General features: G+C 32.0%; 1 protein-coding gene across 2 annotated transcripts; it reads left to right on the forward strand.

Annotated features, from left to right (window-relative positions):
- The first annotated feature begins 505 nt into the window (after nucleotides 1-505).
- On the forward strand, nucleotides 506-5581 carry LOC120263982. 2 transcript variants are annotated; one of them, XM_039271965.1, is made up of 2 exons: nucleotides 506-683; nucleotides 4452-5581. In XM_039271965.1, exon 2 carries the CDS (start codon nucleotides 4532-4534, stop codon nucleotides 5291-5293), a length of 762 nt encoding a protein of 253 aa, XP_039127899.1. In that variant the 5' UTR covers nucleotides 506-683; nucleotides 4452-4531; the 3' UTR covers nucleotides 5294-5581. The 2 variants fall into 2 exon arrangements, with proteins under 2 accessions (XP_039127899.1, XP_039127900.1); XM_039271966.1 differs by lacking the exon at nucleotides 506-683 and adding an exon at nucleotides 3287-3310.
- Nucleotides 5582-14484: the final 8903 nt, after the last annotated feature.

Raw genomic sequence — 14484 nt, forward strand, 5'->3', positions numbered from 1 at the left:
ACAAGTATACGACTCTAGTAAAGTCATCGCTTGGGATTACCCTAAGAAAAATCCCCTACTTCCTCTTAAACCGCCGAAATGATTGCAGTGCCATGACTTCCCATGCATGGGCGATTTCGTCCATAAAATTTAAAAGAAATGGGGTTTTTAGGGATTGCCAAATTAAGGGGGTGTTTTTGGCAATATTTCCACCATTTTTAAACTATATATAATAATTTTTTAAAAAAAAACAACTCATAAAATAATAGACTTTTGTAAAAAAAAAATTACAAAACTATATAAATCAATTTGTAAAATATTAAAGAGCCAAACACTAAAATTTCACAAAGTTTTTTTTTCTAAAAATATTATTTTTTATATTATATGGATTAATTTGATATTTTTTATATTATATGCATTAATTATATATATTGTTGAACTGATCCCGAGGCAAGAATGGACGGCAAAACATCCCTGTCTATGATAAACCCCATTGGCACCTCCTTCCTTTCTCTGGGCACCTCCTTTTCCCACACATCCATCTCTTCCAATGGCCTCCTCTTCTCCTCTTCGTCGTTCTTGCTCGCTGGCCCGAGATTCTATGCAGCACTACTCTTCTTCCACGCTAATCCTCGGTTACACCCCCGCCGCTTTGGATTCTCTCGGTTTTGTCTGGCGCTGTGTGAAAGATAAGTGATCTAAAGGCAAGTGTTTTGAAACCCTAGATATGTTTAATTGCATTGTCTTTTCTACTTTAATCTGAAATTTTTGTTGGTGGTGAGGGGTTTGGAGATATTGATGAGTTTTAGTTATTTAAATTATAAAAAAGTTTGGTTTTTTATGGTGATTGTGTTTTGGGATTTTATTGCTATTTAGTGTAGTTATTTTCGTTGAATATGTAAATTTTTAGGATTTCTAACCATTTGTGAATTAATTGACAAATTATTGAGAATTAGCATGCGAATCTTCAATTATGCTTTGATGTGGAGAAAAAAAAATTTTTATTCATGTGACTCTAGAGCAATTTGCTAAATATCAAAGAGTTTTTTGTATGCTTATCAACAAAATGATTCTTTGAAAATTGAATATTGATTTAACTTGGAAAACATATCATGTTGAAGAAAGCGTAGGACTTCAGTGATATGCACTGGTTTTACAATTAAATTTAGAAAATTAGAAAATTACAGAATTCATATGAATACATAGTTCTTGTCTTATTCAAATATTTAGTTTAGGCATAAATGTACTTTTGGTTCTAAACTATTCTCTTATGTTCATTCTACTCTTCGAGAAAAGGAATTATTGGTATAAGGATTAAAAAATAAAGAATCAATAATGACAAAATTGTTTTCTTTTTTCAGTAATTTAGGTATCCTTATTATCAAATTAAACCTTTGTCCATTTTAGGATGCATTAATTTTTGAAGTAACAAAAGAGATCTTGGGGAATAAATAAAATGTGCCAACTTTGTGATTTGCAATCAATTGCCTTTAAGGTGTTAGTTGTTCTCACTTGAACAATTTACTGAAGGGTTTACTGCAAACTACTACCATGATACAACAAAGCCATGAGATCTACATGCAACAACTTCAAGGATCCTTTTGTGTAGCTAAAATACTTTAGATAATTGATACAACAAATGTAAGAAAGCTAAATGACTTTTGACATTCTACACCTATGTAATCTTAGATAGTGGATGGTTGTTTGAAAATGTAAAAATGCATTGATCCATATGCACCTTTCTCTCGAAGGGTCACAACCAAATGAAAAGGTTCTTGGTAATGTGCATTAATACATACACCCCTCTTATCATAATATATAACTTGCTATATCCTTTATATCTGCACATATTTCCTCTCAACAATATTTGGAACTATTTAACATTAATAAAGAGCAAAGGTGACCTACCAAAACTGTCTACACCCAATTAGATCCAAATTTATGCATTTTAAATGGAAGGCGGGGTTTAATTTAGAAGCAAGTTTCCCAAATTGAAACAAAGGAAACTTGAATAATTTTTATATAGTTCTTTAACTTACCACCCTTAAAAGAAATTGCTTGATCCCATTATCTTCTATTGATAACCCGTGATTCCCTCCTTTAATTTTAGTTTACTTGCTGCTTTTGATGTTGTGACCTAGGTTTGTTGTATAACCATTGGTTAGATTATACTTAAGATTACTTATTTTTTAACCACCTTTTCATATAATACCCTTAGAATAAAACTATAAGAAATCAAATTCTTTTCATTGTGATTCTCTTCCTCTCTTTTGAACTCTTTCCTTTACAATGAATTTCTTTTTACTCATTTTTATGAGTGTCTACTTTATAATGCTACATATCATGAGATGTTATATACATTGATGGTACTTTTTAGGGATATTTTTTGTCTTTTGTTCAAAAAATACTATTCTCAACCTTGCATGGGGAGAACTAACTCAAGCAGCGACAAGTTAAATAAAAGTATAACAACGGGGTATTTCTGATAAGGTGGTGGCAAGTAGAAAACCCTAGTTATATACATCACCGAAAATGCAATAGCTTTCTTATTCCGGAAGGATGAGGTATTTCTTAAAAAGGCGTCGGCAAGTAGAAAACCCTATCTATATACATCACCAAAAATGCAATAACTTTCCTATTCCTGAAATACCTGTTCACCTTTCCCAAAATTCATCCATTTCCAGTGTCACTAAAATCGAAGAGCTTTCTATCTCTAGCGTTTTTGAATGGCACAGTGGGGAGGAGGTTTGTCTAGGGGGATTTCCGGTGGATCCTCTAGACCACCCAAGTATTTTAGTCAACCGTCTTATCTTGGTAAACCTTTCAAGATATCACCTCTTTTGTTCTCTTGATTGGAAGATCTGATCTACAGACCAAATTGATGGTTTTTAGGATTTACTGTTGTGTGATCACTAGGAATTATATAGGTGATTGAAGTTTTGATGTTTTTTTTTTCTCCTTCTCTTTTTTCTAAATGTTTTAAGTTGTTATCCATTCTTAAGTTGGAAATTTGATCCTTTCTATTGTTGATGAAGTTGATGGTAGTGGATTTTTTTTTAATAGTTATTCATTCTGATTTTGGGAATTTGATCCATTTTGTTGTTGATGGGGTTGATGGTAGTGTATGAGTCTTGATATTCATCATTTTGAACATTTCAATTGGTTGAAGTTGCCTCTTTTTTACTGATTTGGTTTTTATTGATTCTAAATTTGGGGTTTTGATTCTCTTGTTGTTTAATGGAGTTGATGATGGAGTGTGAATGATCGTTGTTTTGATTTTGGTAGGTTTACTTCAGGATTGTTTTGGATATATGCATCAGAAAGATCTAGGGTGAGTTGTGGAAGAACTTGGTTTGCAGTTGTAAAACATTGATTTATTATGTTTGTGGCATTTGAGAAATCTCTATAATATGGTGTAGGTGTGATTTTTGGTTTATGATGGATTGATGAGTTATTTAGTTGTTATTGGCAACGCATAATGTACTCCATTAGTCAAAGATGGCATCAATTATGCTCTGTGAACATGTGAAAGCATACAGGGACTAAGTTCTATTTGGCTAACCGTGAAGGTTTTTAGATTTTTCAGAGTGTTGAGATCTGTGAATTCTATGTTTAATTGTCTGTGATCAATGATCATCTGATTTTTTTCTATCTTTGACATGTTCCATTTGCTTGGCTATGTTTTACTATATGGATGTTTTCTAACATTTGTCAAACTGCCTCTAAAAGTTTGTTCTCAAGTCTTGGCTATGGAGTTGGTTGTTAACTGTTGAACGGTGGTGTTTTTTATATCAGAGGTATTGCATATCTAGATATGGTGAAAGTATGGATGAAAAACTTTATGCCTTTGTGCACTGACTTGTAGGTTTCCTCTGTGAGGCCTCTTGCATGGAGTTAAGAGTCATGCCACTTGATGATATAATTATTTTTTTGAAGTTTGTGGCATGCTAGGTTAACTTTTGTCTCTTTAGGTGTTCTGTTATTTAAGGTTGTTTCATACTATGTTGCTACTGTCGCCTTGTGATGGTATACGGTAGTTTTTATTAGTTTGAAGTATCTTGTCATTCCGGAGCTGCAAAATTAAGAGTTATTTAGTGTATGCCTTAAATTAGCTTGTCATGTTTGGTGATCTACTCTTTGTTTGTTCTCTATAGTGGCATTTTTTGCCATTTGAAATGCATCCATATTAAGCCATGCACATATTGAGGGGTTCAAGAGGAAAACAAATGAGAACTATAAAGAAAGTTGTTTTCTTGTGTTATAATTAACATGTCTGTTTTTTTCTTTTTCTAACTCAAATAATGACAATAATTTGAGAAAGTTCCCTTTCCTTTTCCTTTCAAGTTCAACACTATGCATTGCATTATTTCTTGTTTAATTTGCTTCACTCTGTAGGCCAAGCACACTGTTAGATTGCCATGTTTACTTCTTAATGCTATGGCTACTTTGTTTTTCATGCTTTTGTGGTGCAGATGTTTACCCTTGGGAGAAGCAGTTCTTCAATTATGAATGCCCCATTACATGGTGGCAACTAACTCATGCCAATCGATTTATGTCATACAAAAAAGTTCAAGAATGGGATGATTCTGCTGGATTAGAGGCTTTTCAGAATGCAAATTTCTGCCAGTGGGCAAAGATTAACAACTGCCAATGCAATATTCCTTTACCAGATCCGGATATGTACATCGATGATGTTGACTATGATGTATTTATTGATCCAGAGTTGGTGGCAGATTTGGATTATTGTGAGCAAAAACAAGCTGCAGCCAGAAGAGGTCTTACCAATCAACAACTATCTGCAAAATCTGATGTTCTTGATATAGGTAATACAATCAAACCAAGTGGATGCAAAGTTGCAGAAAGTAGTTATAGCTACGGTGTGAACGGTAAATCTTCCAATGCTTGGAATTCTGCAAGTTGGGGCAGGAATGGTGCTTACGGCGGTAGATGGAGAACAAGTAATTCTTGGGGTGATGCATGCGTGAAGTATAGTTATAAGGGGAATGAGCTAGATAATGCCTGGAACGCTGGTTTGCCCGAAACATCAGGGTGCCATGGAAACACTAACAATCAAGCAGGTAGAAAGTATGGCAGGGGTCGCTTTGATTCGAGAACGATGACCTCGGTATTCAAGACTGATCACTGCCTATTAAACGGTGGTCGAAAAAATTTCAGAGGGAAGCAAAGCAGGTCTGATCATAATGAGACGACAATTTATCCGGGAAGGCGGACAACTCTGCAGTGGAGACCTAAATCTTCTGTGCCAGGGAAAAATCAAGCACCAAATGACTCTGAGAAATTAGTATCTCAATGAATTGACCTTGGTCTCAACATAATATACTGAGCATCAATTAGGCCCAGGAGTGAATGTTTTGCAGGGGTTGTCTCGTACTTTATTTATGTTTGCTAATATGATCAAATTTGATTCCTAGTGTTTTCCTATTGTGAGATATTTATGTGTATGCAGAATTGCAGATAATTTGCAGCTTTGTGGTCATGAAATAGACTGTTGTATCTATTATTTCTGATGAATTACATGCTTGCAATCAAAGGTGAGTGCATGCAAATAATTAAAAGTATGTTTTTGTATCTGATTGGATAAATTAAGGATTGTTATAATTGAATGTGATAGTAAAGACTTAGCAATCAAAGAAAAAGAGAGCAATACATATGTTATGAATTTGGCAGATGATCATGGTTCAGAGTAGTCTATGAATAGAAGTGCTTATGTGTGTTTTGTTGCAGCTAAGTAGACTTGCTGAGGAATTTGTGTAACTGATAATATTTGAAATAAAAGAAAAAGGAGAATTATGAAAGAGGCTAATAAAAATCAAACTGACAATAAATCTTGAATTTCTTATCATTGATTGACAATATATTCTTTCTGTTTATGTTGTTGGTCCATCCATGCTATTGTCTCAGAGGTATATAGAAATGGATCCCAGAATTTGGAGTTATACATATATATATATTTCGAAAAATGAACTAAATTTTAACCATAGGCCCCTGATATTTATAATATATATATATATATATATAAAGTGTAACTCAAACTGGATACCATAATTTTGAGTTATATATATATAGATACATACATATGTATTTGGAAAAATGAACTAAATTTTAACCAAAGGCCCCTAATATTTATAAAAAAATTACCAAAAAAAAAGTATAACACGTTTGCCAGTCATCTGAGGAGGCATGCAAAAGAGGCATGCTGAAGATCCTTGGATATTAAATAGAACAAAAATTATCAAAATTTGAAAATAAAGAAAATTGCAACTTTAAATACTCTGTGAAAAATACATACTTACGTTTATAAATATATGTATTTATATATTGGTTTATTCTGTTGCAGCAAACATGAGTCCTAACATGGGTTTGAATATAACTGATTTTCCGCATTATTGTGGCACACTTGCTTGTTATATAACATTTGTATTGTTTTATTAATCAAGCACAAGGGGGGAGAGTTCAAAATCTAACTCCCTCAATATGATTTATCAATATTATTTACTTACTATACATTTATGTACAAAATTGTTCATTAGTAATATTTATAGGTCTTGGTGCAGATTTCATGTGGAAGGAGCAACGTTTCCTTCCATCGTGTGTACCTCCTTATATGTCTATCTTTATAACGGTATTTGTTATCTTTGTTGTCAAAAAAAAAAAAAGTCTACTCCTATAATAAACGTATCCATGTGGTAAGAAAAAAACAATTTAGCCTAAAAAGTTTCCCTCTAATCTAATTGTTGGAAATAATTAGGTAATTTACATATGTAGCACAAATATTCCACAAACACCAATATATGATATATTACAATGACAAAAATTGAAATGACTGAATTTAAATCTAAAGATAATCCTACTAGTTCCATGGATTATTGCCGTAGCGAAACTCAAGGGAATTTATAATAATATCTAATTTATCCACTAGATTAGATATAGTATAAACTGAAATAAAGACAGAAATAAAAACTGAATTTAAATCTAAAGATAATCATACTAGTTCCATGGATTATTGCCGTAGCGAAACCCAAGGGAACTTATAATAATATCTAATTTATCTACTAGATTAGATGTAGTAAAAACTGAAATAAAAACTGCTAGAATAAAAACTGGAAAAGCAACTACTTCTAAAGCTAAGGAAAAAATTAAATTAATAAAAACTACATCTACTGCCGAAATTAAATTAATAAGAATTAAAGAAGACTGAGAATTCATATTTTAAAAATCCGTACTCAGTACTCAAGAGAGTCTTAAAAGAACAATTTTCTTGCCACTAGCCTTCTTTCTTTTTTAGATTCATACCATACCTCCGATGTCATAACCTTATGTTATAAGATTTTAGCTTTTCTTTTCTCGCCAAGATATTGGGTTTTCTCTGTAAGAACAAGTTAGATAATTTTATCAACATGTATCCTATCTGGCATCATACCTACGCTACTCTTTTCCCCTCAAACGACCCACTGCCTCAACGGGTACTTCTTCGCCGGTCCTTTAGCCTTAGGAATACATGAGATAAAATATATCAAACCTGGTCACCTCACAACTGGCAAGACTTAATTCTCCTATCACCCTTCACCGCAACAATTTGACATCTTCACCAACCCAATGGTTAGAGGTAACCCATGGTTGCTTACCACCAACTTTTGGCAATAGATTATTCTAATAGACCTCCCCTTTCCCTTTCGGGAGAGAGAACTAAGCTAACATATATCTAATACTATGCAGCTAATGATAATAAACTACTTCTACTTCTATTCTACTAAGGAAGAGAACTAACTTAAGCAAAAACTGCAAGCAGAGATTCATAGAGAGCTATATGCAAAAGCTTTCTTCTCAAAACTTATTCCCACATCTTTCATTACAAAGAGGTTGGCTTTTATAGGCAAGCAAACCTTTTTACAAGACCCAAACTACCCCTTATTTAATTTTACAAAAAAGAGTATTTTTCGAAAGGTGAAAAAGTACAAGTAGTAAGCATCGTAGCCCACCTTGAACTTGGACTTTTCCATCTTTTACAAGCTTAACCCTTAAGATAAGGGAGAATCATACATAGCTTAGTACATCTATTCAAACTTTTCCTTCCTAGGCCCTTGCTTAAACCTTAAGTCTCCATTGCATTATCAATATTTGCTTGACCTATGTCATCAAACTCTACCAATCCTTCTGTATCAATAGCTCTGACTGCATATTCAAAGAAATCATCATCCAGTTCACTGATATGGACTCTATCATCACCAATTGTTGTTTCGAACCATGTTGCTTTACATGCCTTTAAATGTTCAGTTAAATGTGGTTGGTGATGATTGTTCCTAACATAGGAGATTTATAATATCTTGCACAAACAACAGAATAGATTTTTAGATTTTTTTGTTCTCCTATTAGGTAACAAGTTTGAAATTTCTTGGGTGTTGTTCCTAAAGCATAAGCCCTCCACCGTTTTAGCCTATCTTCTGTTGATATATCAATATGATGTGCAGTGAAGAGACTCTTGTTCCATTGATAAATTCTTGGTTTTCCATAATGAACAAGATCAATTTTCATATAGTGATTGGCTTGGATAGGATAATCAAAGTAGCTGGGGTGAATGTTCATGATTTCTAGCACCACGAAATGCTGAGGATGACTGTCCATCATTGAGTTAATGATATGCTTTAGCTTCCATGGGAACAGTGCCAAATTTGCATTTCTTATGCTTCAGGTAATAATTAATTTTTTCAGGAGTCCATACTCAAATAATGTGTCTAGTGAAATCATAAGTCCTCCAACTTGTAGATTTTCTTTCCGTTCTGAAAGATTAACTGTTGCTTGGATAATGGAGAACCCTTCAATGCAAATGCAAGCTTGAACATCCTGATAAGTTGAACCTTTATATTTTGTCAAACAAAAGCTAAGTCCATTTTGTTGGGGAAGAGTTGATGATGCCATCTCCTAGAGTGCTTCGATCATTGTAATACATATGACATGTTTCTCAGAGAACACCATCTTCATAATTACAGATTCTATTAGACTTAATATCTTTGGAAATTTTTAATATTTTTCTTCTTTCATTTTTACTTCTTTTTCCCATTCTTTTTTCAAAATTTCTTTTTTAATTTTTTCTTTTTCCAAATTTTTCTGAAGAGTGTCCAATTTCTGTTAGATATCACTTACCTCACCAACAAGGATTTGGTTCGTCTGTTGTAGATCAATGAATGTGTCTAAAGATTTTGGCCTCAGGCTGGGGTCACTCATTTGGGATTTTAGATTTTTTGAGTGGAGGTAGTCACAGAACTGGGTAAGGATTTTTGGAAATGATGGGTGTCGGTTATTTGCCCATAGATTATCAACATAGTTTCGTTCTTGTTGGTCTAGCATAAGGTTTAAGGGTAAGTTGAAAGACACGGGAGACCCTGGAGGATATATGTTTAGGCCAGTGTGCTGGTTTCTAAACATCTGATTTTTTGTTCTTGGAAAGGTTGAACTTTTAGCCAAATTTTGCTCCATCTTGTATAAATATAAACCATATAAGTATTATAACTCAAATTATTTATTCTGAAAGGTAAGGTTGCTTAGTTGTCATATTAGCTCATAACTCGGAGGAACTTACTAGTATCTGCAATCCTCGTTATGGCTAAGCGTATAAACCAACTAAGGGCTGGTAAAGGGAACTTTGCTCCCACATTAGTAAACATACAGAGGAACTTACTGGTCTCATAATCCCCATCTTTCACTAAGCGTATGGGCAAGCAAAGGGTTATACTTACATTGCTTTATTCAATAGAGTACTTTCTAGGCTACATTATCTACAAAAGATAAGACATTAGAGAAATTAAGGAGGTTTTTCAAGCACTTGTTCTAAAAATATACATCTTGATAATTTACCTGCAAGACTATTATCTTTTCCTCTAATGTGCTCCAAACTTACTTTGTAACTGCCATTTAGAATTCTATCTTTAAAGGCTAACCATCTACGTTGGCTAATTCTCTTACTGTTTTTATTCTCAAAAAACTTTACTATTGCTTCACAATTTGTTCTGACTAAATTTTTTTTTTATTTATTAAAATAGCCTAAAACTATCTAAACCATATCCTACTGCTAGAACTTCTTGATCTATGCTATGAGTTGGTCCTATTTATTTATATTTACCACTACTGAATCTACAAATTACTTCCTCTAATTTAGATGCATATTTATTGGGTTTAGCCTTAAGGACTGCGCCCCATCCTAATTCACATCCATCTGTTTCAACAATTAAATAATCACTATCTAAAGGAAATTTTAAATCTGGTAACTGCCTAACTATTTCTTTGATTTTCTTTGATTTTCTCTATCTGTCTATCACCTTCAATATTAAATTTCTTGACTCATGTTGATGAACTTTTACTATAAAGAGGCCCTACCAATTTTCCTAAATTTTTAATGAAAGGTCTAGCATAATTGACTAATCCTAAAAATTGTTGTAAAGCTTTAACATCTCTAATCTGTGGTGTTTCAAGAATCTTTTTAGCTATATGTAGTTGTAACTTAATTTTACCATTACCTATCTCGACTCCTAGAAATTCTATGTTACTCCTAAAAAATTGTGCTTTTCTACCACTAATTATTATACCATTTTTTAAAAATTCACTAAGAACAAGCTTTAAATGGCCTACATGTTCCGTTCTACTTTTTCTATGTACCAAGATGTCATCTATGTAAACACAAACAAAATCTCTATATTTCTTAAAAACTTGATACATTTTCCTTTGAAATATACTAAGGTGCATTTTTTAAACCAAAAGGCATAACTAATCATTTAAAATGTCGTAGGGAACATGTAAATGTTGTCCATTCTATACTACTTGGATTCATCCTTACTTGCCAAAAACTCTGATTTACAATCAAACTTACTGAATATTTTACAGTTCTGGATTCTGTTAATAAGTTCAGATTTATGTGGAATATTATAAGCATCATCTACTGTATTATCATTTAACCTACGATAGTCTATTACCATCCTACTTTTATCTCTTACTTGCTCACTATGTTTATTCACTATAAAAGTTGGACTTCTATGTCTACTTGTACTCCTCCTAATTACTCCTAATTTTAGTAATTCATCTATATGCATTTTATAATCATTAATGTTTTCATTTGTAGATTCTATCTTCTTATTTTGTATTCTAAATTCTGGATCTTTTAATTCTAGCTTACATGTGATTTTATTTCTATCCCAATATTTTCCTGGATTTTCTCCAACAATTTCTTCTTTTTCTAATTTACTCAACAAATTATCTATTTCTATATTTCCTGAAGAGATTACATTATAAAGACAACCTGGATCTACCATCTGTCCTACTGGAGGTTCTAATGTTAATGCATCGAATAAACTATATTTACTAAATTCTTCTAATGTTTCGCTAACCTTGTCACTATGGCTTTTACAGGTGTTACAACAACTATCCTTGGAAGTTTTCTCTTGTTCATTTAAAAATTCAGAAATGCAGGGTAAGAAGGGAACTCCTAAGAAACTAATTCCTAAGCATATTGTTTTTCATCATTATTTTTCTACAATTTCACTATAACATTATATAAACTAAAGTAATCATAAAATAGTAATGATTTAACACTTTAGCGGCAATGTGGAATTAATTTTTATGAGGTTATATTCAAATATTGCACTTTCCTAGGGGTATATGTGCAAAACAACTCAATGATGAAAAGTTCACTGATTATATAATTTATTTATTATAAATCTAGGATAATTCTCATTGGCTGGTGGTTCTCTCTATCATACGAGAGGTTAAAAGATGATGTCACGAATGCAGTTATGTGGCAGTGACTTATCTTTATTGTTTGAATTTTAAATTGAATTTAATGACTTTTGGAAAAAGAAAAGAAAATTTTAAAGTAATTATTGACTTATCTATGTATTAAAAAAAAAAATCAAATCTTATAAACTCATAATTAAAAATAAGCCATGTCTTGATTCTGTGATAGTTATTATTATTATTATTATTATTATTGTTATTATTATTATTTATTTTTGACATTAGGCGATAAGGACCCAATTTAAGGTTTTTTTTTTGGGAAAGAGGAGCGGGGCGAACCCACTAGAGACCCAGGGACGTGCACAAGCCTCGGTGGAACAAGTGGGAACGGGGCCGCGCTCACATGGGCGCTGAAACCACCCGTACACAACCACTATTCACAACTCCCAAAAATGTGCCCTCAGCCGAGAATCGAACTCTCACCACTCGGTGAGAGCTCTATCGGCGACCCGTGTACCAATAGACCCGAAGGTCGTTGGCTACCCAATTTAAGGTTTTTAAGTGAGGAACTGGTATAGATATGGAGTGCACTCGCAAGCTCAACAACACTTTACTTTCGTCTTGCATAGGTTTCGATCTCGGGACCCCTCCGAAATATGAGCCTTAGGTAAATAACCCAATATCGTCAAGCAACAGTTGGTTACTAAAGTTATACCTGTGCAATGCATGGTAGATAATATAATTTTTATAATATTATTTACAGTAATGATATAGTTGTAATGTAATGCTTATTATTTTGACCAATTTTTAAAATATTATATCTCCAATAGTCTCACGATCTGAACCTTCCATTGATTTATTTGATAAAATTAACTTTTTTTCCCCCTTGATATTTTAAAAAATAATAAGAAAATAACAATATAAAAAATTGAATCAGTAAAATAGTAAAAAAATGAAAAACATATGTGGATTTCTTATTTATAGATAATCTTCTTTGATATATATAGTTTATGAATTGATGGAAATTTACTTTGGATGACAGAATATGAATGAGGATAAAAACGGGGATAATAAAGAGAGGGATGGGAAAGGGGGTAATATTGGGGAGGGGATAAGAATGAAAACTGTGTTTGACTAGAGAAGATTATGCATTGGGAATGTAAAAAGTAAATGGAGGATATGTGAGATAATTACCTTTATACCTTTCTTGCAAAAAAAAATTTTATGTATATATGTTTAATGACACATAAATGTTTTCAATTATTAATATCCTCATTAAGAATTAATTAAGTTAATTAATAATTTTATTAATACAATTAATAATTAAATTAAATTAATTTCTCATTTTTAAATGTCAATCTACGCTTTATTTTTGTAATTAATTATTTAAATTAATTAAATATTATTTTAATTATATGGTTGATTATTATAATTATTGTTTTAAACTTTTAATCAAATAAATTTTTTAATTACTCTCCAAGGAGTAATAAAGAAGGGTTATCATTACCTTTATGTGCTACCCAAACACATTAATGGAAATATGTAATCAATGATTATTTTAATAAAGTAATCATTGATGTCATCCAAACACACTTAAGATAAAAGAACTTATCTCAATAGTTTAAAAAGTTATTTTTATTAATTTTAAATAATAAAATAATAAAATAAACTATAATAATATACCATGAGATAAATTAACTTTTAGAAAATTAATTATAATATGTTATAAATTAAATTAAGTTTTCTACATTTTAAAAAATTATTTTAAAAACATATAGGTGGGCTCCTTTCTTCTTCATCCGGCATTTAATTAGGGCGATCAGATAAAAATAACAGATCACAAATCAAATTTTAATTTTTTTTATGACTTCAAGGGATTGTGGCGTTCATGACTTCCATTAGGGGTAAACCCCTAATGTTAATTACCCTGGACATTGTCGCAGGAACCCTCCGATTAAAAAAACAAATTGTGACAAATAAATTTTATTTATTTCAATAAACATGAATTCATAGACTTCATTGAAAGTACAAGAAGTTTGAAATTTAATCATCTTGATGCAACAATGATTGTAGCCTTTTATCTCCTTCCAACTATTTCGCCGAAAAATGCGCTTTAACTTTTGTTAACTTTTGGTCTTTGTCAACGGTTAAAATATGCATCTTTGAATATGATTTAGAAACTTGTGAACTTGTGCCTTGGATATTTGAGTTTACATATTGGACTTGATTTTGAACTTGATTTGACTTTTCATAAACTACAAATTTCAGGCTTATGAAACTTTTTGCAACTTGTGAACTCTTCAACCCTTTAACATTTGAAGCTGTTGAACTCATTTGTTGATTCATTTGAAATTTGTGTAATGGACATTTGATTTTGTCTTGAACATTTGGACTTATCTTGGATATTTGAGCTTACATCTTGGATTTGATTTGGATTTCAAGTCATGGGATCTTTATATTGGTGGATCACGAACTTGATTTGACCTTTCACAAGCTTCGGCTTTCATGCTTGTGAAATTTTTTTTTGCAACTTGTGAACTCTTCAACACTTTAGCTTTAAAGATGTTGAGCTCATTTGTTGATTCATTTGAAACTTGGAACTTGGACATTTGAATTTGCATTTTTTGATATGATTTGGAACTTAATTTGACTTTTCATTAGCTTCAGCTTTCATGCTTGTGAAACTTTTTGACAACTTGTGAATTCTTCAACGTTTTAGCCTTGAGGCTATTGAGCTCATTTGTTAATTTGTTTGAAACTTGA

The sequence above is a fragment of the Dioscorea cayenensis genome, chromosome 6 (assembly GCF_009730915.1).
Source record: "Dioscorea cayenensis subsp. rotundata cultivar TDr96_F1 chromosome 6, TDr96_F1_v2_PseudoChromosome.rev07_lg8_w22 25.fasta, whole genome shotgun sequence".
Lineage (NCBI taxonomy): Eukaryota > Viridiplantae > Streptophyta > Magnoliopsida > Dioscoreales > Dioscoreaceae > Dioscorea > Dioscorea cayenensis.

Excerpts from the sequence above, each read along its gene's own strand:
- LOC120263982 (XM_039271965.1), top strand. The coding sequence starts at position 4,532 with ATGTCATACAAAAAAGTTCAAGAATGGGATGATTCTGCTGGATTAGAG.